The 26,396-nt window shown below is 34.8% G+C and overlaps 3 protein-coding genes and 1 pseudogene across 4 annotated transcripts; 2 read left to right on the top strand and 2 right to left on the bottom strand.

Annotated features, from left to right (window-relative positions):
* Positions 1-4,090: 4,090 nt before the first annotated feature.
* On the top strand, positions 4,091-17,429 carry LOC129880744 (uncharacterized). 2 transcript variants are annotated; one of them, XR_008765486.1, is made up of 9 exons: positions 4,091-4,276; positions 7,443-7,590; positions 7,800-7,961; positions 8,170-8,331; positions 8,555-9,712; positions 10,917-10,954; positions 11,045-11,210; positions 16,651-16,738; positions 17,204-17,429. XR_008765486.1 is itself a non-coding variant. In XM_055954926.1 (9 exons), exons 2-8 carry the CDS (start codon positions 7,447-7,449, stop codon positions 16,672-16,674), a joined length of 1,854 nt encoding a protein of 617 aa, XP_055810901.1. In that variant the 5' UTR covers positions 4,091-4,276; positions 7,443-7,446; the 3' UTR covers positions 16,675-16,694; positions 17,204-17,429. The 2 variants fall into 2 exon arrangements, 1 of the variants encoding a protein (XP_055810901.1); XM_055954926.1 differs by having other exon boundaries at positions 16,651-16,694.
* A 98-nt stretch (positions 17,430-17,527) lies between these two features.
* LOC129880746 (calmodulin-like protein 3) lies at positions 17,528-19,254 on the bottom strand. The gene has a single exon (XM_055954928.1). The coding sequence runs from the start codon at positions 19,045-19,047 to the stop codon at positions 18,595-18,597; it is 453 nt and encodes a 150-aa protein (XP_055810903.1). The 5' UTR covers positions 19,048-19,254; the 3' UTR covers positions 17,528-18,594.
* Positions 19,255-19,338: 84 nt separating this feature from the next.
* Positions 19,339-20,168, bottom strand: LOC129880745 (vinorine synthase-like). Its single transcript, XM_055954927.1, has one exon. It carries the CDS (start codon positions 20,164-20,166, stop codon positions 19,534-19,536), a length of 633 nt encoding a protein of 210 aa, XP_055810902.1. The 5' UTR covers positions 20,167-20,168; the 3' UTR covers positions 19,339-19,533.
* A 3,218-nt stretch (positions 20,169-23,386) lies between these two features.
* Positions 23,387-26,396, top strand: part of LOC129873032 (serine carboxypeptidase-like 2) — a 38,114-nt pseudogene continuing 35,104 nt past the window's right edge.

Here is a 26,396-nt window from a genome sequence, read left to right on the forward strand (position 1 = left end):
TACCTTTTTTTTCTAAATTTTTAAGACTTAAATCTGTTAGAGTCTTTTAAATTAAGTTTTCTTAATTTCTTTAAAAAATTAAGTGGCGACTCCTCTTTTATTAAAATTGATTTTTTCTCTATAAAGTTGAAATTAATTTTAAACCGTCTTTTTTCGACATAACACCGGTAATTCTAATCTGGTAGTTTCTGGTAAAATAGTCATAATATTTTACTCTAAACTCAAAATGAGGCAAACTTTATGGCGTTAGAAAGATGAGTAGATATTTAACTTGATAGGTCATGGGGCACCTAAATCTTAATATTATGAGAGCTATAATTGTTTGAAGTTGACTCTTATATGATCTTATACGGAAATTCAATCGGTAAATGATCTTTGAACTCGACTTAGTACTAGAGGTTCCTTATTACCCTAATTCACCTATAATACACCTCGAATACTTAGGAATTGATCCTAAAACTATATATAATTAGGAATCATCGGGCTCGGGTCTATACTTATAAGAAGAATGGTTCGGGTCTTAGCTTAAAATATTTTGGGTTATAACAAGAACCTCCCTCTAATATTGCGATCGCGACCTTCAATTTGCTAAAGCAAACCCTGAAAAAAACTAGGCCCCCGCAAAAGAAAAGGGTCTTGGCTTAAATGGAGGTTGCGATAGCGACCTTTTTATCGCGAAAGTGATCACCGCCTCAAGCCAACCTGTTGCGAAAGTGAAAGGTCTTTGCTAAAGCGGAGGTCGCGAAAACAACACTCCCCTCGCGATAATGAGATCAGGCACTAGAACACAACAATACCATAAGTCTCAAATATCCTCTGAATGGATTCTCAGGGTTCATTCGAAAACCCGTACATACAAGCCACATATGGTACCCCACTAAATTCGATATTTCAAACTCAATGGAGTCGTCACAATTTAAATTTGAGGTCTTCTTGACCTAGAATGAAAGCCATTCTTGGCTCTCAAGATGTCTAGGACATTGTAGACAAAAGGTATACAAAACCAGCTAATGAGGAAACTTTATCACAAAATGATAAAGATGTCTTGTTAAGGACAAGAAAGAAAGATCAACAGATCTCTCATCCGTCAGATGTATTGTAGCTGATGCAATCATCTCAAAAGAAGCTTGGGAGATTTTATAAAATTCTCTCCAAGGAGTTGGTAAAGTAAAAAAGATAAAACTTTAAACTCTAAGGGCTGATTTTGAAGTTTTAAAAATGAAAAAATCTGAATCTATTTTGAATTTGTGTTGAAGATTGATGGTTGTTGTGAATCAACTAAGAAAGGTATGTGGAGGAAGTAGATGATGTGTGTGTGGTATAAAAGATCCTTTGCTCTTTAACACCTAAATTTGATTATGTGGTATGTGCTATAGAGGAGTCTAAAGATTTAGACTCTATGACGGTAGAACAATTGTAACGTTCTTTACAAGCCCACAAAGAAAAGATGAAAAGAAGAGCCATTAGAGAAACTTCGTAAAACTCAGGCATCCTAAGATTCTGAAGGTGTAAAAAGTTATATAGGAAATAGACAATGGTGAGGCCATGGCGGTTGTGGTGGTTGTGGAAGAGGAATAAGCTATATTAACAAATTCAACAATGGAGGTAAAAATTACCAATTATTCAAAGGTCGTGGTCATGAACAATGAGGAGGTAGATGACGTAGAGCTTATCAAGGTACCTATGAAATGAGGTATGAAAAATCTAAAATTGAGTGTTGTAATTGTCATAAATTTGGACATAACTCTTGAAAATATTGTAGTAATGTGAAGAGAAAGCTAACATATTTGACAATAACTAAGACGAAGATGATCAACACTGTTAATGAATCTTAAAGAAGAAGATACAGATGATTGCAGTTCATGGTATCTTGACAATGGAGCAAGCAATCATATGTGTGGATACAAAGATAATTAAGTTTGTGGAGATAAAGAAGACGCTGAAAGGTAATGTGTCTTTTGGAGATATCTCAAAGATCCAAATTGAAGAGCTATGTATGATTCTGATATCCTATAAAGATGGTGGCCATAAATTGATTAACAAGGTTTATTATGTGCCAAAATTAAAAAGTAATATTATGAGTTTGGGTCAACTTCTTGAAAAATGATATGATATTCATATGAAAAATATGCATGTCTTGATGAAAATTCCTATATTTTCTTATCTGACTGAAAATTTGAGTATGTGCAAGATCAAAATTATCAAATCTCAAATACACCTTGCACCAGACTACCACATATGAAAAGAACATGTACAAGACCAAAATTTTTGTACGTTCATAGACTAGTTATAAAAATGCTGATATATATGATTTCTAGTCCTGAATATAATGAAGTTAGTCTTTTTTATATGTTTTTTTTGGTTTGAGATCAAAAAGTTATTTTTTGAAAGTTTGACTATGCCTTTTTCCCCCTGAAAATATGCACTTGAGGAAAAATATAGTTTCTTGAACTCTTTCATGAAATAATGCACTTGAAATAAAAGATAATAATACTTTTTTGAAATACTTTTTAAAATACCGAAAGTTTCTTTTCTCTTGAAAATAGTACATATGAAATACTATGATAAACTTTTCAAATAGTTTTAACTAAAATGAGTCCATGTGGTATAATAAACATGAACCATGAATCAAAGATCATTAGCTACATGAAAAAAAATATAATTTTGATAATAAAATCAATAATCAACGATAGGAGATAGAGGAAATTCAAAATCTTAGACTTTGGGGTAAAAACCTTAACTTTGATCTTACTGACTGAAATTATAAATGTAGGACGTGAGAGAGAACTTAGTTCCTCACTATGGTAGCTTGACATACCTTACATATTCCACAAATCTTTAAGAAGATCCCTAATTTGAAGAAGAACAATTAAGAAATCCCTTCTTTGAACTTCTTGGATTCGTTTCTTGAAAACCCAATGATCAAGGTTTAAGATTTCTATCAATGATTCATGAATAGACGAAGAAATTTGAGTTGAAAAACTTTAAATCGATGGAGGAAGGAGGAGAAAAAATCACTTCTAAGGCTAGAAAGAATGACCAAAAGTAAAAAAAATATTAAAACCAATTTATTCATTGCAGGTGAAATGCATGTTCAAAACAAAATGTTTGACAAAACTAAAATGATTGTAACTTCTAACTCGGACCTCGAATTGGCGAGAGGTTGGCGGAGTTGAAAAAAAGACTCAAAGAATTCTAATTTTATGGTTAACAAGACTCATAACTCTTTATATTCTAAGATATATGCTCGTTTGAAGTTGATCCAAGTAAAGTCTTGTATCAAAACTTAATTGGTAAGGAAGTTTTCGACTCAAGTTTGTGCAAGAGGATTCTCATGAGCTTAATTTATATCCACAACACTTCCCACACTTAGAAATTGAACTTAATACCTATGCACAGTTAGGAATCACCCAGTACGGGCATATATCCATACGTAAAATGGTTTGGGTCTTAGCTTAGAGATTTTTGGGGTGTTACAGTCTCATATTAGAAGTTCAATAGTACTCCCTTCGGTTCATTTTGTTTATTTTAGTTTGACTCAGCATGAAATTAAAAAAAATATAGAATTTTTTTTAAATTTTGTGATTTAAAACTAAATTTATATGTAATATATCAAATTGATTTTTTATTTTTTGTTACCTTAAATATGTCATGTACTTCCTCCATTTTGAAATACTTGTCATGTTTTGTTTACACACCTCTTTAAAAAAATTAATTAGAAGATAATTTGACTAAATTATTCTTATTTATTATTCATCTCTATTTAATACTTTTCTCTTTTATATCATATTAATAATATCTCTTTATATTTATTACTAATCGTAACGGTGAAAACAAACAACTAAATACGTCTTGATTTTCTTAGAGTGATAAGTATTATGAATCATCTATTTTTAATAAGCATGACAAGTATTTAAAAACGAAAGAAGAAAATATTGAATGTCGGGAGTTACTAAATATAAAAAATGATATTCTTTTTGAAATAAAATTAAAAAAAAATAATACAAATAAATTAAAATAAACCCAATACCATTTTGAAATTTGTTCTTTTTTTAAAACAAAATATTGCGAGTGCAAGTGCCATTTTCATACATTGAAAAGGGTTTTACATCCTAATCCGGAGGTCCCATAGTGCTCTACATGACCCTAAATTACTCTCTGCACTCCCAACTACCAAGAGTTGTTCGCCATAGCTCAAGCTTCTGCTTCGATTCCATTTTCTAGAAGCTTCTCAGCTTACAAAATCGGATTTTATTGCTCTACATCTCTCCATTAGGTAACAAATCCAAATTCTCTGTATTTCGTCGTTTTGCTAATCCTGGAGAAAAGCTTAAGCTTCGTTTTTGTTATTCTTTCCTATCCAAGTAGCTTCTTTTTTTCCCCAGCAGAGTACGGTCATACATAAACAATGTTTGCTCAAAATTACTACTTTCTAGAATAAACTTCTGTTATCCTTTGTGTAGATTAAGTTTTGGCGCTTTCGGGGATTTGAATTTTGAATTAGGGAACTTTTTGTATTTTTCTCTTTGTTATAATAATTAATTTACTTGCCTTATTCTCGGATGTTGATCTGATAAATTTGAACTAAAGCATGGTGGCTTCAAACTACCAAATCTGAATTATTTATGGCTTCTTGGTATATGGTACTTGTTCAACTGCTTATTTAAACTATGCCATAAAACCTGATGGTTAAACTTTCCTTAACTGTAATTGCAATGCTTCATGTAAATGAAAAAGAGTTGTTTGTTGTATTTTTTTCGCACTATAATTAGTCAACATTGGGATACTCACATTTTCTGAGAAGTAACATCTATATGTGGTCAGGAGAAAGTTTTGGCGCTTTCGGTGATTTGAATTTTAAAAAGGACAACTTGTCTTTTTCTCTTTGTTAATAGTTAATTATGTGTTGATTTCTCAGATGATCACTTAACTAATAGTTATTATCTCAGAAAATAACTTTGTTTGTTAACTTTTTTTGTAATCGAGAAGAAAGGTGACTGTTTGTGATAACAACTATCAATTGAGTGATCATGTGAGAAATTAACACGTTAATTTACTTGACTTAATTTCGGATGTTGATCTGCTAAATTAAAACTAAAGCATGATGGTTTCTTTTGATTGAAGCGAATGACAAAATCTGAACTGTTTTTGGCTTCTTGGTGTATGACACTTGTTCAACTGCTTTTAAACTATGCCATAACCTGGTGGTTAGCAAAGGTACAAAGTAAGAACTTTCCTTAACTGTAATTGCAATGTTTCATGTAAATAAACAAAAGTTGTTATTTTCTTAAAAAGGATCACAAAGCCTATTATCGTAACAATAGACTTTACCAGGCTGGACGTCTTCTCTTGCCTAATGATAATTGAACCTTGATAGTGTTTACCTACTTAAAAGATTGAAAAAAGCCAGTCTTTTTTCAAATTGAAAGTTCAACTGATTGTTTTAATGTATTCTGGTTAGAAGTCCAGTAGTGCATGGTGCTATGTAATTATTTTAAAGATTATAATTTTTTGGTATAGGAGCAGACACTCCTTAACTGTAATTGCAATGTTTCATGTAAATAAACAAGAGTTGTTGTTTTCTTAAAAAGGATTACAAAGCCTATTACCGTAACCATAGACTTTACCAAGCTGGAAGTCTTCTCTTACCTAATGATAATTGAACCTTGGTAGTGTTTACCTACTTAAAAGATTGAAAAAAACCAGTCTTTTTTCAAATTGAAAGTTCAACTGATTGTTTTAATGTATTCTGGTTAGAAGTCCAGTAGTGCATGGTGCTATGTAATTATTTTAAAGATTATAATTTTTTGGTATAGGAACAGACACTCCCCTTTTGTTGTAATTTTTCTACGCATCTTCTTGATGCCATTTAATGAAATTCTGTTACTCCATAAAATTCCGTTACTCCATAAAAAAGTTTAATTTTTAATCAGGAGAAATGATATGATAAGACTTTGTAAAGAAGGGTGTGGATAAGGCTTGCCTTTTTTGATTTCTCTTGTACAGGTGGTTGTATTGGTAAATTATGTCACCACTTAGTGAAACTATTCACATTAGTTATGTTACTAAAGGCATTGCTTCCTTATAAATGTGAACTTTTAAATTATGTGGTGGGTGCTCTACCTGTTTGCATTTGACACGGAGGAGTCCAGCAGAGAAGGTTAGGAAAGTGAAAGTGTAACGAGCACAAAACTTGTGCATGTTTTGGCGCTTCTTGTTCTTTAGGGATTTATAAAATGTTGAGCATTCACTTTATTTGGTGTCTCTAATACAAAAATAGGTGAATAAAATGTCGAAATTTATGTCTAGTTTAAAAAGGCTGTTGGAGTTTTTGATTTTGAGTGTGTGTGTGTGTATTTGAAACTGGTAACTTGTTTTGAGTGTATATTGTGATCTCAGCAATTTGAAGGGATTGAAGATTAATAAAAAATTCGAAACTTCTATTTCCTCCTAAGTGGAGCATAATATTTTCTAACCGTAACAAAAGCTGTGTTGATCTCTGAGGCGATTTGTTAGCTCATTTTAGATGTGTTTGCTTGTCCTTGTTAAAAGGAAACCATAAACTGTGTTGACTATTCCTGTATTTTCCTTAAGTGGAAGTACTCACATTGACACATTACTGGGAGTTTTAGAGATTCAGCTGGAGTTATATGATTCATTTTTCGCCCTGGTAAGTCTCTTGAATGAGCGATTGATAAGAGGATAAGCTTAAGGGTCTGAGAAGGTTTCACTTAGAAGCATGTTTCGATTTCTGTCACGGATGTGATGTTGGTACATTTGCATGAGAAAAAGGAGATCTGAGAGAAACTTTGTGCATTGGACCTTTCTCTTTCTAGATTCTTATGCAGATCTAATGCCAAATCATCCCTGTAACACCTGTTATTGTACTGAAAGAGTTAATCCCCCTATTACTTGTTAAAAGTTTCCAGCTGCCCTTTTGCTTTGGGAACTCTGTGCAGTTGAGCATCTGAGCTTTATATGCTGAACTGGTAACATTTACACCATTAAAGTTAGAATTTACTAATAGATTGAACTTTGTCTTCTTTTATCCTGTGATACATTTAAATACCAGATATATTCAAATAACACATATACACATACTCCCAGGAGGATGCTTAAAATGCAATAGCTGAAAAGATGTTACACATTACTCATGTTCAAATCAAAGCAAAAGACCTTTCTTTTTGTTTGGTTTCAATACATTGATATTTCATCTGGATCTCCCTTATCTCTTGAAATTTATTTATTGTGAGATAATCACTCTACCACTTAAGGGAAAAGGCTACACAGACTCACAGAGTTGAGAGTTTGTTTCACAACCTATGGCAGAAAGAGCTTCTAGTTTTCTAGATTATGTTTACTTTGTTAATCTGTAGTTTTCATTTCAAGAAACGTAAAGGCAACTATGGAAAACTGCATGATGCTTATATATTTTCATTCAGAGAAATGAAAACGAAGGACAATGGAAATGTTATTTGCAGCCTACTGGGTCTACCCAAGAAAAAACTTCAGGACTTGTGCAGGAAACGCGGTTTATCTCCTTATAAGACAAAGCCCAATCTTGTGAGTTCTTTGGTCACTTACATCAAGGTAAATGTCGTAAACAATCTTATTTTTGGGGTGAATAAAAGTGAATATTTTGGTGAGATTAAATATCTGATAAATGAAACTGAATCATTAGCAAAGTGTATTCTTGATGTGATTATCTTGAAAATACCTTATTCATGTTTCTTGATTGTTTTGTAACCTTCTTAGGCAACTTGGATTGACCACTCAAATACAAGTTCGTCTTGATGCAGGGAGCAGATGAGCTCTTATTTAAAGAGATGAAGGCAAAGGACAGTGGAAATTCCATAAGCAGGCTACCTAAGAAAGAGCTTCAAGATTTGTGCAGGAAACACGGTTTATCTCCTTATAAGACAAAGCCTAATCTTGTAAATTCTTTGATCACTTACGTCAAGGTAGATGTTAAAGAAAATATTATTTTTTGGTGAATAACAGTGAATATTTGGGTGAGATTGAACATCTCATACATGAAACTGAATTCATTGGGAATTGTATTGTTGATACGATCATCTAGAAAATGTCTGATTTAAGTTTCTTGGTTGTCACAGGACCTTCTTAGATGACCTGGATTGATCACTGAAGTTTCAGTTTGTCTTGATGCAGGGAGCAGAGAGTTTTTCCTTTAAAGAGATGAAGACAAAGGACAGTGGAGATTCCATTTACAGCCTACCCAAGAAAAAGCTTCAAGAATTGTGCAAGAAGTGCGGTTTGTCTCCTTATAAGACAAAACCCAATCTCGTGAATTCTCTGATCAATTTCTTCAAGGTAAATGTTGGCTTTGGGTTGATAATAGACAATCTTACATTTGTGATGAATGAATGTGAAAATTAGGGTGAGATTGAACATATGATACATGATGATGAGTTCACTGTGAATTTATATCGTGGCAGGATCATCTCCAAATTACTTGATAAGGGTTGTATGTTATTACATCACCTGCTTAGATGCCCTGGGTTGATCTCTGAAATACAAGTTTGTCTTGATGCAGATAGCAGATATAGAAACTTCTGAAGGCAATGAGTACAACATTCTAAATTCTTCTGGCGTAAGGAGCGCAACTGGAGAGATATTGTTTTCAAGATTCGTCGCTCAGTGTGGTGAGAAGGGTTTCAATCAAGGACTTCACAGTCCACAAACAAGGTTTTCCAAGAAAGCATTTACTTCTGACATTAAGTCGGGGCGTGGACCTTCTTTTGAGTTTTCTGTCTCATCAGAAGATGGAATCAACCTTTATGTTGACTTGAATTCATGCCCAACAGACACTTTTAAAAGATTGGAAAAGAAGGTGTGTGTATGTCACAATCTGCAGAATCACAAATTTCAAAGTTTCTGTCAGGAGATTCAATACCTAGGAAATAACAGACAAATGACAAGTTCATTTCTCTGGAAAACAGATTCAGACAGTAGATTTAACAGTGGCCACGCACAAACTGTTTCTTCTGCAAGTTTATGTGGTACTGTTGATGTTGTATGTCATACAGAAAATACAGATGATGCGTCTTTGGGATTTTCGGCAACAACAAAATCATGTTCTGTAGAAACTTTTACACATTCAGAAGGCAAAAAGGGAAGTCCATCGTCATTTAGAACAATTTGTGGTGTACAGAACATGAATATCACTGACGTAAATACTTTTATGGGAGAGGAAGAGATAACATGTGTGGGTCTGAATACCTTTCAAGCTTCAAAAAATTCAGTGGCTATTAATAAAACTGTCAATGTTAAGGCTTATATCCCAGAAAACACTACAGAGGTCTTAGATGCTAGGCTATGTAAATCTTTTCATGCATCTTTGGAGAAAGTAGGTATCAATTCCCTTGAAGATGTGCCAGAGCTAAAACATAATAAAAATGAAAATCAGAATACGAAGCTCTGTGATGTAAGTTGTCTCAATTCTGAAAGGCAGAGAAGTTGTGTCCCAGAGAAGCTTTTAGTGCTATCTCATATCTCTTCGGAAACTGATTTTACTGGGATAGAGGCTTCAGAAATCGGCAGTCATCATCAACATTCATCATATTCTTCTTCTGGAAAAGATTGCCTTAGAAATTTGGTTGATGCAGCAGAGAGCCTCAGAAGTCTACCCCATTCTTGTGAGGATAACTGTAGCATTTTCCTGGACGACATGCCTTCATCTGCTGCTGGCGGGGTAATATATTATTATCATAATCTGGTGCATTTTGCTACTGTAGTTTATCTAGGTTATTGCTTTGCAAACGTGATTGTATGTAGCGTTCATTCTTTGTCTATATTTTTTAAGTAGTGGGATGATCAACCGGTCTGAAATATAGTTTCTGCTCTACGAATGATTAAACTTAACTTTTGAAGATTATGGAAACGATATACTTATGTTTTATGTAGTTTCTTCATTATACGTATTTGTTAACATGTTAGCAATCTGATGTACCAGCTTTATTCAAGGCTAGTTCTTCTTTTTGTTTTTGTGAAGATATTTCTTAGCTTGCGACATGACATTCATTAGTAGGGTTTTATCCACTTTGATAAGCATATTACTGGTCTGGTAATTTATGAAAATAATATTAAATATTGGATGAGTTTGTGCGTTCTAAGCAGCTCTCCTTGCTCTAATTGGATTTCTCCTCCTTTTTCTGCTCCTTCCCCCTTCCCCCTTCCCCCTTCCCCAACCCCACCCTCTCTCTCTCTGTCCTCAGAAAGATAAAAAAGAAAGCTGCCAATGTGGAGTACAAGTGTCTGTGGGCTCGCATGGGCTACCACCAGTCAAACCATTGCAAGGACTTTTGCTCAGATTAGTGAAATACTCAATCGAGGATCACTGACGGCCACCAGACCGGTAAATCTACGGGTTTTGGCTGTATTACCTTCAAGACTGGGCAAGCTGTGAGGGACGTGATCGCGAGGATGAGCAGCCCAAACCTTAATCGTATATCAATTTTGCACAACCAGTGGTGGTGGTTCCGGTGAGGGACACCATTTGGGCGGTGGAGGCTGTAGAGGTGAGAGACACAAAGGTGAAATGGTGGTGGCCACAGAGGTCGCTGTGATCCCGGAGGTGGATATAATGGCAGCAGTTTGTGGTGGTGGTTTGGTACAGTGACAGTATATCACACTGATGTTCTACTTTGATGTTTGTGTGGCCATTATTTTCGAGCACTATTGGGTCGATTAAGTGGAAGTTACATATTTTACAGCTCTTCTGTGTCTCAGCTTGCCTACTTTTTATATTTATCCTCTTTTTCTTTGCATGTGATAAGGGATGATCACTAAGCATGTAGAAATTTGTTTTCGTGATATGTCTCATTGTAATTTATATATTTTGTTTCTTTCATGAAAACCTGAAACAAGTTAACATCATGATGTCTTTCTTTTTACAGGCAAGGCCCAGCCATGCCAACAGAACAGAAACTTCAAAGTAATCTATCTTCCTGAATTAAGATGCTGTGAATTATAGAATCTGGCGACACAAGGATGAAAATTTGTTTTTGGACTTGTACACTTGCAGAGAGCTTTTGAAGAAGCAGAAGGAGCAACTATCCCATGGAGGGAAGAAGAGAAAGAGGCATGACAGTGAATCTGATAATGTTCATCATTGTAGTGATGGGAGAATTTTGAGAAGTGCAACGCGTCTACAAAGTCTTCCGAGAAGATCTATTCGACTTGTCTCTAAGGTATTCATTTAGTGTTGTTACTTCAGTGTTTGCTCATTAAATTGACTGAGTGAAATAGAAAATGGATTGAACCTGGTCCTCGAATTCAATAAAGAACTGACACCTTATATATACTCTCCCTCTGTTTCAATTTGTTTTTCTAGTTTTGATTTGGCACGGAGTTTTAAGAAAGTAAAATGACTTTTGAATCTTGTGGTCTTAAATTTAAGATATGAAGAATGTACCAAAATGTTCTTTAATCTTATGGTCTTAAACATGCCATGTGGAAAGTTATAGTTAAAGAGTTGCCAAAAAGGGATAGAGACATTCTTTTTGAAACGGACTAAAAAGGAAAGTAGGACAAACAAATTGAAACGGAGGGAGTATTATCTAACATTCTTGACAACAAGTTGGACTAGTAAAAGGGTTGGGATATTGAGCAACCTAGTACTGTACTATTACTTTCTGCTGTCACCATTCTTTATCATATGATAAGTAAATATGATATCCTCTCACACTGATTAAAAAAAGGGAGATCCATTCACAACTTAGCCATTTCAATATGATGTTCTTAACCATAAAGTGGACTGGAGGAGGAATGAGATGTAGGGTGAGATGGTATTTCACCTTTCTCCTTTCGGTTTGAGGACCAACTTTTATACAGTAGCTAATAAGTGTGAAAACCCTGTGTCCCACTAGTACAAAAAGAGTATTCAACTTAGGAGCTTGATTATTCCCTCAAGCTTTTATAGAAATTTCGAATGTATACAATTTGGTAGGTGTATTACAAAGTCCAATCAAATCCCTAAATCAAATTCCCTTATCAAATCAATATTATGTAAATAATTTTTTTATAATAAAAAAGGATCAATAGTCTTTAAATATTGTACTGTCTTAACAGACAGAATGCTGAATATAGCAGGAAAAGAAGGATCATCACTGCTCCTCTGTCGTTAGATGTTGATTCTATCATCATTGCCTATTGTGAAATGATATCCTTGTTTAATCCCATGTCTATAACACCTCTCCAGAGACCTCTACATATGGCATAGTAATGTGATCGGCCGTCCATCTCCTTAGATCTCATATTTGTCTTCTAGAATTCTTCTTCATGGGATCTTATTGTCCTTAAAATGAGTATAAAGGCTTTTTGCAACACACTTTTAAGGGCCAAGTCTATTCTTTCGTCTCTGATTCTGAATCCTCATTGTCACACCCTTTTTTACCCCATTGAAGGTTTAATTTTCTTTTCCTTTTGAAGTGACGTTTGGCAAAGAGATTGTTTATATAATGGAGTTACCACTTAGAATTGAGTTTGGGTGTTCCAAGTTACCTTTTATTTGAATCTTTAATCAAAAGGACGGTTTGACTCCTTAGTTATTGGTCCGTGAAAACAAGAAGATCGGGTAAGGAATTCTATAGACCGGGGGAAGGTATTAGGAACCCTCGAAACTTGTAGTTCTAGCACGGTCGCTTTATTGACTTATATTTGGCGTAAATTAGTTCATGTTGGATAAAATTGTGTTTATTTGGTTATGCCTATGATTTGATTGATATTGTTTGAACTTGGATTAGTCTTAACTAAGATGCGTAACCGCGACCTTAGCTTCGACATAAACTGGTCAAGGCACATTACCGTGACCTTGTCCTGCGTATCACACCCTAATCTTGAGCCTACTCGTCTTAATTAAACCATGATGATTTTATTATGAAAGTGTTGGGATCAAGTCGTGTAACCACGACCTTGCTGCTCTATTTACATGTCCTTATCTGAGATGCGTAACCGCGACCTCGGTTACTACAATATATTATTCGTGTCGTCGTCTGGCCTATCACTTGAAGTATTTCATTTATTTGTCTCTCGCAAATCCGAGCTTCTATCTTTGTCCATTTTCGTTCTTTTCCTTAACTTTTTGCAACTAGTCTTGAATTAATTTACGACTCATCTCCCTCCTTCATAATTGTTCTTTCCACTCTTTTTCTTTTACTTTACTATCCAAACACAAGAAGTTTTAGCCCAGTCCCCCAACACCAACACCATCCTCTTAGTGATGATAAGAACCTAGAAAAACGTGAAACCCATAGAGTAAATGAGCTACATCCGGTTCTCCCCAGAACTGTGAAAAGACAACTCTTTCCATGTGAATCTAGGGTCTTCCTAAGAACATGTTGTAGAAGGCTTCTATGTCCAACATTTGGTAGTTAATTTCCAACTCAGTGGGTCTCATTGTCAGAGTGAGCTCATTCACCAGTGGTATCCCTTTTGGCTCCATCAAAAGCCCGAATGCAAAATTGTTGGTTCTGATCCAGGCAGTGTTGATTTTCATCTTTTGTAGAATGAACCAAGGACATGTGTCCACATTGGAACCTCCATCAATTAGAACCCTTATTCTGTTACGCTGATAGATCCTTCTGGCTATCCTTGCTAACTGTTTCACAGTCATGGGCTTCATTCAAATGAGTGGTTCCATATCCTTCATGAACATACATGCATGTTTGTAGTACTGATAGATGACATATGACATAAGGATTCATTAGAGTAAATTTAAGATATTAGAAAATTTTAATATGAATTCAGTCTCAGCAAAAGTTTAAGGCCAACAACATACCCAGTGAGATCCCACAAGTGGGGTCTAGGGAGGGTAGGGTGTACCCAGACCTTATCCCTACCTTGTGTGAGGTAGAGAAAATATTTTCGATAAACCCTCAGCTCAAGAAAACCGTTTTCAAAAAACTATTTTTGATAAATACAAGATTAAAAGCTATGATGAAAATACTATAGATAAGAAAGTACTCACAACAAAAATAGTAAAGATACCCTTCGGGGTGGCCAGTGGTTTGGGCTTGGGACTTCCATGTTGGAGGTTTCAAGTTCGAAACTCCTTGCCGGCAAAAGCAAGGGGTTTGCCTTCTGGATCGAGCTTGTCGCACCGGGCTTGCCTAGTGTGGGTTACCTCTCTTGTGTGGTTTGCAAGCTACTGCATAAAAACGGTGTTTTTTACCATGTGCTCACCCAAAGGATAGCGATTGTGGGTTTCCCTTGTCATAAAAACAATAGTAAAGATAATCGAAGTAAAGAAACAACAATAGTAGTACCATTGGAGAATAAGATAATAATATACTAATATAATGATACATATAATTAGAAGAGGGAACAACGATTTGCTCTAAGCTAGAATCATGCTCTCCCAAAGGAAAGACAAAAATTACCCCGACTACCTACTAGCCCTCTACCCTAATCCTCAACCTCCATGCTTTCCTATCTAGGGTCTTCTCAGTAAGCTGAAGATGTTCCATGTCACGTGGAATCACTTCTCCCCATTCATCCTCGGTCTTCCTCTACCTTTTCTTAGATCTATCATTGTCAACCTCTCACACCTTATCACTTGGGCATCTGCTCCTCTTTACATGCTCGAACCATCTCAGACTCGCTTCCTGCATCTTGTCCACCAGTGGGGCCATTCCCACATTGTCCCGTATATCTTCATTCCTAATCTTATCCTTGTAGTTGTCTACACATACTAGCCAACACTTTGCTCCATACAATATTGCTAGTCTAACAACCATTCTATAGAACTTACTTTTAGGTCTCAGTGGCAAAAGTTTGAGGCCAAACTAATTAAATCTAATGTAAAGAGTGAGATGGGGTGCAAGTTTATTTAAAATCCCATTACAAAGTAAAGAAAAAGGGTGGAAAGAACAACTGTGAGGGAGTGAGATGAATCGGGAATTAATTCAAGACTCGTTACAAACATCAAAAGAAAAGAGTGAAAATAGACGTCTGGAATTTGGGAGAGACAAATAAATGATATATTTCAAGTGATAGGCCAGATGAAGGCACAAATAATATATCGTCCTGATTGAGGTTGTAGTTACGCGTCTGTTTGCAACACATTTAAGTGATGAAAAATAAATTGCAATCACAAAAATATATGAAGAAACAAAAATATTTTATTGATAAATAGAGTGGGTACAATTATGTTCCTCCTTTGGTTCTTCTCTCTAGATTTTCTCCTTGATTTGAGAGCCATTAGTGGCATATTTCTCGAAGTAGGATGATTTTGATTTGATCTCCATTGTGATTCGAGGGCCGTTAGTGGAGTATTTCTCGAACTAGCTAGGATGGTTTGAACTTGATCTCTATGAAGGAATTTGTGGATCTTCTTGAAGTATTTGATTATCAAGAAAAGTTTGGCATATTTCGATCTCTTTATGAATTTGTTAAATTTTCAAGATGCCTTTTCAAGAAAATATAATACCTTTATATAGGCATGAATTAGGATTTAGGGTAGAGTAGCCTCCAAAAAACCCTAACTGAAATAGGACTTGTCTTGTAGAGTCCTACAAAATTTTGATATCTACAAATGCCCCCTACTTCATGGCTTGTCGGAATGTAACTTGATGAAGCTCAAAGACCAGGCTTGAAGTACTCATTCTTCCACCTATGCTATTTTGTGGCTTTAGATTTGCATATTTGATTTGTGAGAGAAGAGATGAAAGACAGATTTGGTCCTAGTGGGCGTGCCAATTTGTTTGCAACAAATTTTAAAGTTATGAAAAATAAATTGCAATCACAAAAAAATATGAAAAAACAAGAATATTTCATTGATAAATAATGCAGGCACAATCCTGTTCCTCCCTTGATTCTTCTCTCTGGATTTTCTCCTTGATTCGAGAGCCGTTAGTGGCGTATTTTTCAAACTAGGATTATTTGGATTGGATCCCCATTGTGATTTGAGGGCCGTTAGTGACGTATTCGTCGAACTAGCTAGGATGATTTGAACTTGATCTCAATGAAAAGATTTGTGGATCTTCTTGAAGTATTTGATTAACAAGAAGAGTTTGACATATTTAGTTCTCTTTATGAATATTTCATGAATTTGTGGAATTTTCAAGATGCCTTTTTAAGGGAATATAATACCCTTTATATAGGCATGAATTAGGGTTTAGGGTAGAGTAGCCTTTAAGAAACCCTAACTGAAATATGACTCATCTTGTAGAGTCCACAAAATTTCGATGTCTACAGTGTCTCGGATAATGACCTGTAAATAGAATGGTAAGATCACAGTTACACGTGTTTGATCCAAACATTTTAATAAAAGAAACTAGTTTAGTCAAGACGAGTAGGCTAAACATTAATCTATCAGTATAACATATAAATTTGTCAATTCAGTGAACTATTATGCAAAGATCATAAGACACGGATCTTTTTTTCCTATGAATAATACATAGATTTTTATGCGTAAATAATAATACATGAATATTTATGTTGTAAATTTATAGTACGTATATTTATGCTCTGAATTTATAGTACATGGATTGTCATGCAAAATTGTATACCAAATTCAAGAATTAAATTTACTCAGTCGTATGCTTTTAAAAGTTCACTTTAAAAATTACTTATACAAATTATTAAGATACTTGCTCATCCAAATATTTTTTATTTTGTCCTTTTGTGCAGCGACTGGCGGCATGGAATTCCTAAGTGTTAAGAGATCTGCCTATGTAAGATTAAACTCTCAGTACTGGCTTACAACATACATGTTCTTGTAAGTACAAATCTTAAAATTCAGCTTTGAGTAGTTCACGAGGTGAATAAATTATGTTTTTTGATTCCTTCATCTTGATGTTGTTTGTTTCCATTTCCTATTAAGTTTATCGTTCATTCAGTAAACATGTTAATTCAGCTCTAAATTTCTCGAAAGCTTTTCTTGAATGTGAGTGTCTAAGAATGGACATATGTCATACACTTCAATTTGAGTAGATTTCAGCTGCAACAGTTTTAATCATGTGGATTCAAAAGTTAGTCTGATAATCAAGAAGTTAACCCAAGGTTTTTAGTTTATGCTGTCTGTTCAGCTAAATTTCGTGAAATCAATTATTTGGCACTCAAAATCTATTTTGATTTCTGACTGTTTGGTTTATCATGCATCATGCTTAGTTCGAACTCTTAAAATCATGCACTTGTGGAGTCCTTTATCTCACTTTCCTATCTGATTTGTAACATGCTGCAGGTGGTTCCTCTATTCTGTATTCAACAACAACATACTCGGTGTAATCCCACAAGTGGGGTCTGGGGAGGTAGGATGTACGCATACCTTACCCCTATTCTGTATTCAAGGGAATAATTTATTTGAGGTCAGGCGAAGTTTTTTAACGTGATCTTATTTTCATTCAGCTAGAATAACATTTTTTACTAACTTTTCTCTGTTATGCCTCATTGTTTAAAACTTTGCACCACTTTGCTGTTTGTTCTAAACCAGTTTGTGTCACTAGATCGGAACTCTGCGGCTTTAAATCAAGAGGGGAATGAACACCTTATCTCCAGACGTGGGGAATGAGGCAACTTGTCTTTTTGTACTGCTTTCTGTGATTGGATAGTGTTCTTTAAAGTAATATAGAAAGAGTGATTGATAATTTAATCAACCAAAGAGGAATTGTGAAAGGTCAGTAACAGTAATGGTGGAAAATACAAGGTGACGGAGGAAAGAGAGGGAAGAAGATACAGTCTAAGCCTTTAAACTGACAATGAACATGTGGCTTCAATCTAAGGGTCCATTGAAGTGTACTGGAGTATAATACTGTAGGATCCATTCAATCTAAGAGCATTCTGGTTGTTATTCATGAAATTCTGTACCCCAAATCATAATAGTGGAAAGTGAAACATGCTTCAAGAAAAGAAAAATCTTTTTAACCCTCACACGTAAAGAACGTCACAATGAGAGAATGGAATAGAAGCAAGAGAAAGCTTCTATGAGAAAATTTGTTCTTGGGATTTCAAGAGATATATATTAAAACAAGGGTTAAGGAAAGGGTAATAGAACCGAAAGAAGAAATTTAAGTTGTGGGATTTCCTTCATTAACTTGCAAATAAGAAGAAAGTAGAAATGAAAATCTTTCTCTTCACATCACCTGTTAAACGGAATAGAGGAGAAGAGATACAATATAAACCTTTAGATCTCTGGAGGACATGTGGTTTCAATCAAAGCCTTTATTGAACATTACTGTAGGATAATAACATGAAAGTGAGGGAGTAATGTTTTTCTATCAAGATTCTGTTGGGGAGGAGCCAAAGAACATAAAATAAAGAATTAGAAAATATAACAAACTATTTACAAGTCGTTAACCTACAAAAAGAGCAGGAAAACTCCTTTTTATCTGTGTTCTTTCTTTCTATTCAAACAAACATAACAGTGTGGAAAATGAGTGTTTTTCTCTCTATTTTTCGTTTTCTGGTTTTTTCATCTAGTATTCCAAGTTCACTTGATTGACTAATTTACATTAGCATCAAGTTGGCTTATTAAGGTGGTAAAGGCTCCATCCCATAAGCTTCTCTAAGAACTGACCTCAGACCTTTGCTTAAGAGTACAAGATGCCAGCCTCCAAGGTCTTGTCGATTTTCTCGTTAACTCAATGCAGCAAATCCACCGCTTTTCATCATCTGCTTAAACTCTATAAAATTCACCATTCCATCTCCATCAGCATCCACTTTCTTAATCATCCGCTTGCAGTCGTCAACGGTCCGCCCTTGCTTGAGACCAAGCGATGCCAAGACGGATTTTAATTCGTCTACGGTAATGAATCCGTCCCCATTTTGGTCGAACACATTGAAAGCCTCTCTAATGTCTTCCTCCTCATCTCGTTCTTCCATTATGGTCTCATATAGAGCACCAAATTCATCAATATCGATGTAGCCATCGCCATTCACGTCAATCTTGTTGATCATCTGTGCCAGATCTGAGTCGGACATGAAGATACCCATGTTCTCTAACGAGTCGTTCAGCTCCTTTTTCGTGATCCTTCCATCACCATTCCTGTCAAACATATGAAAGACACGCTTGAGCTCTTCCGTCTCCATTATTCTGTGGTGAAGCAACAATATAATTATTGATTTTCAAGCCGCTGATTGTAATTTTTGGGAGAAGATTAAATGGCCTGAACTTTTTGGACACAAAGGAGAGAAGAATTGTGTCAAGGAGGTGTCTTAGACAGAAAATTCTCTACAAAATGGTTGGCAGTGACATTCTGTTGAGTGTGCAACACTTATTATTGTGTGGTGATTTTGGCTTCTTGGTTGAGAAGATTTTGGAGAGTAGCTTGGGAAAGTTTTGTATTTATTAGTTTAATTTCATTTTGTTTTTTTCCCTTGACCCACCTTTGCATTTCCAATTGGCTAGGTTTGAAAAAGAAAAGACATAAATTTGGACAGTTGTCGCCTCCGGATTGATTTGAGCAGTCGATCACAATTGAGATAAATAGGTTTTTGTGGTGTTGTTTGTAAATATAAGACTAGTAAAACCTATTTTGTTCCTTTGGAAAATATGTGAATGAAGGAAACGTATATTCAGAAAATAGATTGACTTAGAGAAACAAATTTGAATAATTCTTGATTTTTCTCAAATATGGCCATGTCTTCCTCTACCAACCCAAGCCATACTTCTATTCCTTTCCCATCACTAGTGTCCATTAAAACAACCAGATTGGGAGCTATGCTTCCAACAGATGCCCATTTTGGCCTACCCCATCCAAAATCAATGTCATAGAAAGGAAACTTACACAAACTAGTGGATCTAAGTATTCCCACTTCTTCAGTCAATGTTCTTTCTCTATCATCCATATTCTTTACATCATAGCCATGTTTAGTCACAATCTTTATTGAATCTTGAACTTTTTTCACTAGTAACTTATAGTCCAAAGGTCCCTCAGAAACTTCCCAATTTGCCTCAACCATATGTATGATATTTCCCATGGTTTGCTGAGGTAATGGAGGTTGAATTCTTCTCCTTAAGTCTATTGGAATTCTAATTACAAAATTCTTGATAGCATTATTATTATTATTGTTCCTTTTCTGCATAGCTGCAATAGCTGCTTCCCATACAAAGGCTACTACAGCCTCTACTCGAGAAGTTGAACGTTCTGCTTTTGTATTCAGAGCCAAAATATTAGATTCATTGAACATGAATCTTCTTGCTGCCATTTTTGGTTGAAGTTGATCTTTTTTCCCCAATTGAAACACGGAAAAATTATGGACCTCTTTCGGTGGAAAAATGGAAGTACACAATCCATGAACAAATTGTCTGAAATACTAATGTTGTCAATTTTTGCGTGACTATGACTAATGCTTGCCCAGGTGTTGAGAAAAGTGGCGATGGATGAACCATCTGTTATAAGGTGACTAATACAAACACCTATAGCAATTCCACCACAAACAAAACAGTTTGTCTGTAGTGCCAACAAGACATTGTGATCTGATCTTGTCAATGGATTCATTGGGAGTAATTTTCTGAGGACTTGAATTTTCAGGTTCATAAGCACATTTGACATATCTTCATGAACGTTGGCACGTAATAAACCAACATCTTGGTCGTTGCATTCAACTGTGATTCCATCCTTAACTCTTCCCACACGCGGGAACATGTAATTTATGGTTTTTGCGAGGGATACCTTCAGAGAATCTATAACATTTTCCAAATCACTACTTGAGTTCTTGTGGTAGAAAAGAAGAAATGTAGTGTAACAATTTGGAGCCCTTTGATCTAGAAGAGAAAGCTTGTGGCTTTTATGACTCTTTGGACTTGGAGAAGATGGTCTGATTATTTCTTTGGAGATAATCTCAACTTTGATATCCATTTCCCCTCAATGAGAATATGTTGATTTAGTTTTGCTTGTGCAAATTTTGTGCATATAAGCAGAGCAGAGTGAGAAAAAGAGATTCCCATAAATTGTGCCAAAAAGACAATAGGATAATAAGGCCGGCAAAATCATCAAGTAGTGTTGTGAGATGAATGAATCCTAGTAAGGAGATTTTTCCGCTTTATTGGATCTTATATAGCAAGAATTTGAATTAGTCAAATCAGTCGGCTCGGAATGATATGATATGGTCCAACCAAATAAAAAATTCATGGTGGCAGAGCTGATTATCCAAGGGAGCAATGAAAATGATATTCAGTCGCATATAACCAGAGACTAGAGGACAAGACGTATTTATAAGGATTTTAAACAAATCAATTTATATTTTTATTTGGAGCTTTTCACGAGCTAATTAACTTGAGATGTGTCCAAGGACGTCTTAAAAGAAAAATTATACAATTTTTTTAATTTTAAAAAAATTGTTTCAAATTGGGGTTAAAATAAGTATAAAACTGCAAATTTAATTATTTTCCTACCACTTCTATTCATAATTACCTCAATCAAATCCATGAAAACCAACATAATATTTGTAACTATATGACTGATTCCAGTATACGTTATAAAAAATTTCTTATAAAAATAATCATGATTAATAGTACTAATTATTTTATATTTATAGATATAGCATGTGTTTTAATATTTATAAACATGAATAAAGCAATTTTTTCTCCTTTTTTTGTAGCATGCCTTTTTTCTTCTTCTTATATAAAAGTTCGTACTACTTTTAAATTATTTTTTTCCCGTAAGACTTTTTCTCTGTAACAAATTACTGTAATTATTGTAGCACGCCTTTTTAATTATTTTTTTCTGTAGCAAATTACTATAAGATTTTATATTTTTAAGGAAGCAAAATTGGAATAGAATTTTTTTAAGTATTCATTGGAAAAGTTATTCTGCACCTTTTTCGACCATAAGAATTTAGCCTCGACGCATTCCCCTCTCTCCCCGGTATCGTCCCACACGGAAAGAAAGAGCGCAGAGCCCCGGCCCGACCTGTAGGTCCGCTAACGTAAAGCGAGGTCATTCTTCAACAGGCACGCGGTCAGAGCCCTGGCTCCTCCCACTGCTTGGGAGCTTACGCTTTCATGTTCTAAGCCTGAACTGGCGAACCGAAGTCACATCAAAACTAGAATGATTTAAATTATTTGGATTAAAACAAGAAGTTGTGCTATGTGGAGCCGGACGGGATGGCTTGAAATCCTTGTGCGTTGACGCGCATTTGCTCTTCGCCGCTTGCCATCTCTAATAATATCCTTACTATTAGGGGTGTACATGGACCGGGTTGGTTCGGATTTTTTACAAACCAAACCAAACCATTTGTGTCGGATTATTAAATCTATAAACCAAACCAAATCAATAAAAGTCGGGTTTTTCGATATCAATTTTTCTCGGGTTTTTCGGGTTTTTTTGGGTTTCTCGGATTTCTCGGTTTTTTTGGTTTTTTTTCGGATTTTTTTGGGTTTCTCATAGTATCTAATAAAAAGCACAGAGCAGTGCTTCTTAAAATGAGTTCTAGTACAAAATATCAACATATAAGATGGAGGCACAACACTGTTTGAAGTTTTAACTTTATAATATAACTTTATAAGATAAGTTTTTTTTGTATATTATTTAGATGGGCTACTCAAATCCAAATCTAAATGTAAGAAAGAAAATAAAATTTATGAAAAAAATTAAAAAAATATTTATAAATTATATTTTAATAAATATTTTTATGTATAACATAATTTAATGTAGTATATCTATAATCGGGTCGGTTTGGGTTCGGTTTGACTTTTTTTAGTTAAAACCAAACCAACCCTATAATGGTCGGGTTTTTTTTTCAAACACCAAACCAAGTCAAACCAAACCACTAGTCGGTTTTTTTTTCCGGTTTGGTTCGGTTTGTCGGTTTGGTGCGGTTTATCGGTTTGTCCTGTACAGCCCTACTTACTATTGCAAGAACCGAATTAGTTTAGGTAGTGAATTCTCAACATATGATTAACCTCTCTTCAACTCCCTCTGAGGTTTGAACTATCAACTAACTTTTTCGATTGCAAGTCATCAAAAGAGAGAGTGTTTACTTTAAAGAGAAAGTGATAGAAATTTGTTCCTTACAACGTTTTTTTGTCTTCACACTTTCAAAAATTCATTGTATTCTTCCACTCAAGTTGTAATACTCTTGGTCTTGGAAATCTTTTCAAATCTTAGGGTCCGTTTGACCATAGATATTGGAAGTGTTTTTTGGAAATTATTTTTGCCAAGTAACTATTTGACCGTAGAAATTATCCATTTTTTGAGAAGTTAATTTCCAAATCCCATAATCCATTTTAAACCTGTTTTTGAGCCAATATATATAAGTAACCGTTGGTTTCTTCTTAAATTTTAAAATTTGCCCCAAATGTTTTTATTTTATTAAAAAAGTTCCGTCTACAGTACTTCATTTTTGTTGTGCTTGATTTGTATGAATGTACTTCAGATTTGTACGTCAGGTTTATTTTGCTTGATATGTATAAATTATTTTTCAATTTGGAAATCCTTGTCAGTATCTTCCTGGATTTGAAGGACCAGTTCCCTTTCAACTTGAAACCGGGTAACTTTTCTATTTTATCTCATGTAAATACTTAATCGTATGGGGAATTTATATCAAATTAATGAATGCAGGACATAATTTGATTTATTTTTTGTACTTTGCACGTCTAATTTCTTTTGTGATTTGCAACTTGTTTTATTACTATAAGTGGTGGTTTGGTTGAATGTATAAGAATAATGTTGAATAAGTGTATTAGTAATGATGATAATTTTAGTATACTGACATTAGTTATGCGGAGAATATTTTTTAATGTATTGTTTGATTTGGTTTATTAAAATGACATACATAATTTCTAAAAAAAGATTATTTACTTACAAAAATATCCTGCACAAATATAGTGGAATGAATGTAGAAAAGATTTTAAGAAATAATTATATCTTTAATCGTGCTAATGCATGCATTAGAACACCTTGTATTAATAATACCATGAATTTCTATGTATCAATTTTATACATACTTTCATACGAAATAGGGTGTATAACTAATGTCATAGATTTTAAAAAATATACCAAATTAAATAAGGTACTAATAGTATAACAAAACAAATACATGCATTATTTTTTCTAATACACTTTACCAAACGCCCCTTAATGATTTCCACTATAATCACTTCATTTTTTTTTGTATTTTATTTCGCAAAACAACAAAAACACTTCTTAAATTTGTTTTGGATTATCCGTGAGGACTAAACCATTTGATATTAAATTATAATTAGTAAATACCTGATAATGCTTTTAAAAGGAAATCAAAATTAAAATAGAACTCCAACAATTTCAAGTTTATAGTTTGATTTCCGTCTTTTAAATGAAGCGATGATGATATTTTACTACTGCTTCAATTTATTGTTAATTATGGATAGTCTTCTTTTAAACATTATTCTAAAAAGAGAGGATTAAGGAATCGTGACAATTGAAAAAATTAATCCAACCCCTCATATTAGTTTCTTGCTATGTTGCTTGGTTTTTTCAAATATGTTATTGTACTCGTGTCAACACAATATAAATATAGGTGTCGGTGTAAAATCTATATCGAACTTGATCAACTTACTTTGGCTCTTGATTGTTAAAATTAACCTATGTTTCTCCCATTTTTACTTCTTTTTTTTTAGAATTTTTTATTACCCTGTTCATCTCATTCTCTTAATCTGTGTTTTTAACAACTTTTTTTTAATCACACCCCAGATATTGCATATGGCAACAACTACGTCCTTTTAGTTCTGGGCAAGGCTCCAGACTCAACACTAGATGCAGGTGGGGTGCTTCATTTTAGGGGAAGAATTTGTGTTTCCCGGGTAGATGGACTAATTCAAAAGATCCTGTTTGAATATCATGGTTCACGATACTCTATTCACCCTAGTGACTACGATGTATCAAGACTTGAAATGGCTATATTGGTGGCCGAGTATGAAGAAAGACATAGCTGAATATGTAGACAAGTGTCAAAACTGCCAACAGGTGAAGTATGAGCACCAAAGACCTGCAGGTTTGTTGCAAAGAATGTCCATTCCTGAATGGAAGTGGGAGAGAATAGCCATGGATTTCGTGGTGGGGCTTCCTAAAACTTTGGGAAAGCCTGACTTTATTTGGGTGGTGGTTGACAGGTTAACGTATGACTCTATTTGGGTGGTGGTTGACAGGTTAACTAAGTCAGCACACTTCATTCTGATTAGAGTGGATTACAATGCACAACAGCTGGCCAGAATTTATGTGAAAGAGATATTTAGGCTGCACCGGGTGCCCCTTTCTATCATTTGGGACCGTGGTACACAGTTCACTTCTAAATTTTGGGGTAAGTTGCATGAAAAATTGGGTACTCAACTCACTTTCAGCACACCTTTCCACCCACAGATAGACGGGCAATCGAAAAAGACTATCCATGTGCTGAAAGATATGTTGAGGGCATATGTTATAGACTTTGGGGGACATTGGGATAAGTTTTTGCCCTTGTGTGAGTTTTCCTATAACAATAGCTACCACTATAATATTGATATGACACCATTCAAAGCCTTGTATGGGAGGGGATGCAGGTCTCCTATATGGTGGTTTGAAGTTGGGGAAGTGAAGCCACTGGGGGTTGACTTAGTGAGGAAAGCTCAAGATAAGGTAAGAAACATCCAATCTAAGCTTCTAGCGGCCTAAAGTCATCAGAAGGAGTATTCTGACTTAAAAGTAAGGGATATGACATTCGAGGCTGGTGAAAAAGTACTTTTAAAAGTGTTACCCATTAAAGGGGTAATGAGATTTGGCAAGAAGGGCAAACTTAGTCCTCATTACATTGACCCTTTTAAAATTCTTGATTGTGTAGGGCTAGTGGCGTACAGGTTAGCCTTACCACCTAGCTTGTCTGGAGTACACTTGGTGTTCCTTGTGTCTATGCTAAAAAAATACCATGGGAATAAAGACTACATCATTAAATAGGACTCGGTGTTATTAGACAAAGAACTTCAGTATGAAGAAGAGCCAGTTGCAATTCTTGATCGCGACGTTTGGAAATTGAGGACTAAGGAGATCAACATGATTAAAGTGTAATAGAAACATCGTTCGGTAGAAAAAGCTACTTGGGAGACTGAGAAAGACATGCGAGACAAGTATCCTCAACTGTTTGACAAAACAGGTGCTACTTTATATTTACTTTAGCCCTATTTTCCCTAATTAGTCACTCGAGGATGAGTGATCGGTAAATTGATATCTATTATAACTACCTGTCCCCGTCGTTAGGAATAGGCCAATGAGGAAAGATTTTGGCTAGAAAACTTTGGATGGTAACTTCGGAAAATTTGAGCCTAGGCTAAACTTGGACGAATTTTGAGTCATGTGAAGTTTAGGGCGATCATGTGAATGATGGAAGGTCAAATCTATAATTTTATTGGTCAGGCTGATAGCCAAGATGATACGGAGCATTTACGGCTTTGAGGAATCGCATTTGGGCGAGTAAAACTCTCGAAA

This window comes from Solanum dulcamara, chromosome 2, assembly GCF_947179165.1.
Source record: "Solanum dulcamara chromosome 2, daSolDulc1.2, whole genome shotgun sequence".
Lineage (NCBI taxonomy): Eukaryota > Viridiplantae > Streptophyta > Magnoliopsida > Solanales > Solanaceae > Solanum > Solanum dulcamara.